The 4,763-nt window shown below is 29.8% G+C and overlaps 1 protein-coding gene across 2 annotated transcripts in view; it reads right to left on the bottom strand.

The window, feature by feature from the left end:
• Positions 1 to 379: 379 nt before the first annotated feature.
• Positions 380 to 4,763, bottom strand: part of LOC117171051 (dual specificity mitogen-activated protein kinase kinase 4) — an 11,160-nt gene continuing 6,776 nt past the window's right edge. For both annotated transcript variants that reach the window (XM_033358095.1, XM_033358096.1), the window contains one exon: positions 380 to 1,209. In XM_033358095.1, the coding sequence (XP_033213986.1) occupies positions 1,044 to 1,209 (166 nt within the window). In that variant the 3' untranslated portion in view covers positions 380 to 1,043. The remainder of the gene's footprint in view (positions 1,210 to 4,763) is intronic.

The following is a 4,763-nucleotide window of genomic DNA, read 5'->3' on the forward strand; positions in this document are numbered from 1 at the left end:
GGATAATAGGGAAACGGGTGTGATATCTGTAATTAAATTTGAAGTTAATCGATTTTAAATGTTTTCGACTTAAAAATGTCTAAATTTTAAGGGATAATTTTTTAGAATTTAGATATAATGAAAAATTGTTCAATCCTCAATGTTCTTAATTAAAATTGTAAACATTTTTCCTAATTTCTAACTTCAATTTTAAAGGTTTAATTAGGAATCAAATTGCATTTAAGTATAGCGAACTGTTGAAAAAAACGGAAAAAAGTAGATTAGTGAAAGTTTTCATGAATAAGTTGATAAAAGCGAAAAAATTCGCACGATCCGAGATTCCGAGCCCTGCGATTCTTAGACGAAGAAGAGAGACTACGTAAAAATAATAGCCGAGCGATTTTAAGTCGCAATGAATCGTATTCAGTAATTTATTATCTCCTAAATTACAGTACTCTGTTCATAGAACGTTGGTATAAGCTTGACCTACATAATAAAATCGCCAGAACGAACATCGAATTGGGTACTTTGTACTGTTTTAGCGTTTTATACCTGTTTTATACCTTCAAGTCGTATGCTCATTACAAAAAACACGAGTGATGATACGTCACTTCCGAGACAGAAATCGTAGGTCACCGTCTTCAGGATTCTCCGAGTCGACTTAAATTTTCGCGGAGGGACTACGTGGACTTGTTCTGGAAATGATATCTAACGTTTATTCTGAAGGTGAAGAAAAAAGGAGGTATACACAATGGTGTGTTCTGTGGTGATTTTGGTAGGAAATTATGCTACAAGTGAATAGTGCACTTCCTGTCTAATTATATATCGTAATTAACAACCCCCACACTCGCTATACATACGAGTTTGACAAAACGAAGATACGGATATTCTACGGATACCTCGGCGTCGACTATTTATTCTAGAACGGAGTGTTGTTCTCCCCTACGTATAACGTCAGCGATGGGGGGTGGAAAATGCAGGTTCCAGCAACGAGGAAATATGTCTATTCAACGTGCTTCAATCTCTTTTCTTTGTTTTTCATGGTTTCTTCTTCGTTTATTTACTTAAGGCTGATTAGTGGTGAAGGGTGTCACACCGTTATTAGCCATATTGTCCAAAACACCACCAATGTAAGCAGCGACATCTATTGATGCTTCCTCAGATTTTCTTATAAATGGATGCTCCAGAAGTTTATTGTACTTCGGACGTTGAGTTTCCTCCTTAAGCAAACTGAAACAAAATATAATATCGCATGGTGAGCTTCAAGAATTTATATACATTAGGGCGTATCGAAAAAAAAGTTGTTTGCGCAAAGTTCTAGCATAAATGGAAACTTTCGTTTGGGAGTCAAAAATACTCCCCTAAAGTTTCATCAAAGAAATTCCTTCTGTCTCCGTGTCGAAGATATAGATAAAAATCACAAAAAACGAAGCACTTCTTCAAATTTGAACAGCAAACTTTTTTTTCGAGATTTAAATTATCAATAAAAATAGTTCAAAACAAGTCGATTTATACCTGTATAGCATTTTAGTAACCCATTAAAATATTTTTTACCCTCCCTAATTGACTTTAAGGTTTCAAAAAATCAAAAAAAGTCTACTTTTTCGCTATTACTTGGAGTCACGGTAAATTTCTCGACTATTTGACCATGTAATGTGTGATATACATTAATTGGAATGTATTTGCAATATGTTGCAATAATAATATATAAGGAATTTGGACATTAAAATAATTTTTATTGAATTTGAATTACAAGAAAATGTTTAAAAGTGACTTATTGCTTTTTCTTTGACAATAAAATAAATTTTCGGTATAGAAATTATCAAAACAAAATAGTTCGAAACAAGTGGGTTTGCATCTAGTACTGTGAAAAAGTTTCTAGCAAAAAAAAATCAGTCGATATTCGAAATTTTGTATCTTCATCAAAAATGCATGTATACTTTTTTAATAAATCCTTATTCTACTTGCAAAAATAGAAATTTCTTCTCTTAAGACTTTTTTCTACAGTGCATAGATTCGGAGATGATCAAACTGGAAAAAGGCGATGTTTTTAACGCAAAACATCATAACTTCTGAACGGCTCGATAAAAATGGATCATGTCGCGCTTATTTGAAAGAGGATTTTAATTTAAAAAACGAAATTCTGAATCTTTTTGGACAAAATCAACGGGATTTAAAAGGATTTGCCTAACACTTTAAAACAGCGTTGGATTTTTTTAAGAATCATCCATTTTTGACGGAGATATAAAACTTTGAATATTGACTGCTTTTTTTTGCCAGAAACTTTTGCGCACTACTGTACATAGCAAAAAAAATGATTCAAATCTTTCTTAATAAAGAGCAATATATCACTTTAAAATATTTTCTTGTAATTCCAAGTCAATATAAATTATTTTAATGTGAACATTCCTCATATATTATTATTTCAACATATTGCAAATACATTCCCATTAATGTCAATCACACATTAGATAGTCAAATAGTGGAGAAATTTACCGTGAATCTATGAAAACAGCGAAAAAGTCGACTTTGTTCAATTTTTTGAATCTTTAAATCAATTAGGGAGGGTAAAAAGTATTTTAATGGAATACTATAATGCTTTACAGGTATAAATCTACTTGCTGTGAACTATTTTTATTGATCATTTAAATCTAAAAAAAAGCTTGTTCAAATTTAAAGAAGTGTTTCGTTTTTTGTGATTTTTAGCTATATTTACGACGCGGAGACAGAAGACATTTTTTATGAAACTTAAGGGGAGTAAATAATTTCTTGAAATCCTTTAAACACGATTGAGTTCCCTGGATGTCATTTGAAATTCTTTAAAACTGTGAAAATCCCTTAAAATCTCTCAAAATCGGTTAAAATGCTTGAAATTTTGTGAAATATTTCGGGATTCCTTGAAATATTTGAAATTCTTTAAAATATTCTAAAAGCCATTAAAATTGTTCGAAATCTCTTGAAACCTTTAAAATATTAAGAAATCCTTTGAAATTCCATTAAATCTTTTGAAATATGATGAAATCCTCTCAAATCCGCAGATACACGAAAAAATCAAACCATCTTAATAATGCAGCCGCTACAATTGCTCAAGCAAAGAAACTGTTTTTAAAAAACATCAATTTTCCAAATTTTCAAAATGTTAGCTTTCCATTCTGGTTGTAAAAAATATTTTTCATGACCTTGAAGTCTGCCAAGATATGAATTTGAACAAAACCTCGGAGTCGTATCGAAAAATTAAAAACACTCCTAGATTCGTCTCCGAAATATCTCGGTGGAGTTTTTTTGTTTAAACCCATTTTTAAACAATTAAATGAATTTTTATAATTCTGCGATTGTTATAAGTATGCTAATTTTCGGATTGAAAATTAACAATACCATTGCATTCCTCTCGAAAATATCTCGATGCGGCTTTTTTTGTTTTCCTTAACAATTTTTTGAATAATTACAACATTTGTTGTTTAGCGTACATTTTCAGTGTGATTGTAGATACGGATTTAAAACTTATGAAATTAATTTTTTTTTAAATAAGGGCCTTATCGAAAAACTAAAAAAGCATAGATTCGTCTCTGAAATATCTCGATGCGATTTTTTGTTTTCTCGTTCAAATAATTTTTTAAACAATTACATTAATTTTTACAGTTCTGCAATTATTATAAATAAACTAATTGTCGGATTGAAAAATGAAGAATACCATTGCATTATTCTCGAAATATCTCGATGCGTTTTTTTTAACACCATTTTTTGAACAATTACTGCATTTATTGTTTAGCGTACATTTCCTGTGTGCCTGTACATTTGGATACTATAAAAAGTATTGTAATTGTTTAACAAAAATTATTTAAACAAGAAATGAAAAGAAACAGCATCCAGATATTTTCGAATATTTTTAGGGGAATCCAATAGTATTGTTCATTTTTCAATCCGAAAAGTAGTTTGTTTAGAACAAAAAAAAATCGCATAATTTCGGAGTCGAATCTAGGGTTGTTTTTAGTTTTTCGATGCGACTCTTAATTATTTTTTAATTAATTACATAGGTTTCAAATGCATATCAGTGGAAAACTCCAAGGTCGGGATTTTGTTGGTTTGATGATGCCTTAAATTCGAATCGGTTTTCATTATTTAAATAGAACATTTGGTAAGACAGTTAACATTTTTTAAAGCATGCTTTTGAATTTTTTGAGATCACTTGAAATTCTTTGAAATCCCTTAAAATCATCGAATCTTCATTAAATTTCTTTAAATTCGTAAAATACTTCGAAAGCTTCGCAAATATTTTAAAATTCCGTGACTTTTTTGATACATTTGGAGATTTCTTAAAATCTCTTAAAATAATTTTCAATCTGCGGAAATTGTTCCTAAGCCTTTAAATTCTTTTTTCCTTCAAAATCCTTAAAATCCATTAAACAAAATAAAAATTCTCTCTGAAATTGTAATAAGTAGTTTCTAAAAAACCTTGATATATTTTAAAAACATTTGAAAGCAGTGAAAACCCTCGTAATTATTTAGAATCGTTTGAAATACCTTAAAAGTTTTTTATCTCTTGAAATCTCATAAAATTCTTTAAAAGCTTTGGAATTTTTTTTTAACTTTCGTATAAATGTTATAATTCCTTTCAATATTTGATAGTCCTTTGAGATACCTTGAAACCCTTTGACATCCGTCGAAATCATTTCAAATCACTGACATTTAAAATCTTTTGAGATCTTATTAACAGTGAAAATAATGGATATTTTGTCATTATATGGAATAAGAAATATAAGATCTTACAAAAGAAGGGGGGGGGG

This window comes from Belonocnema kinseyi, chromosome 4, assembly GCF_010883055.1.
Source record: "Belonocnema kinseyi isolate 2016_QV_RU_SX_M_011 chromosome 4, B_treatae_v1, whole genome shotgun sequence".
NCBI classification, from domain to species: Eukaryota; Metazoa; Arthropoda; class Insecta; order Hymenoptera; family Cynipidae; genus Belonocnema; species Belonocnema kinseyi.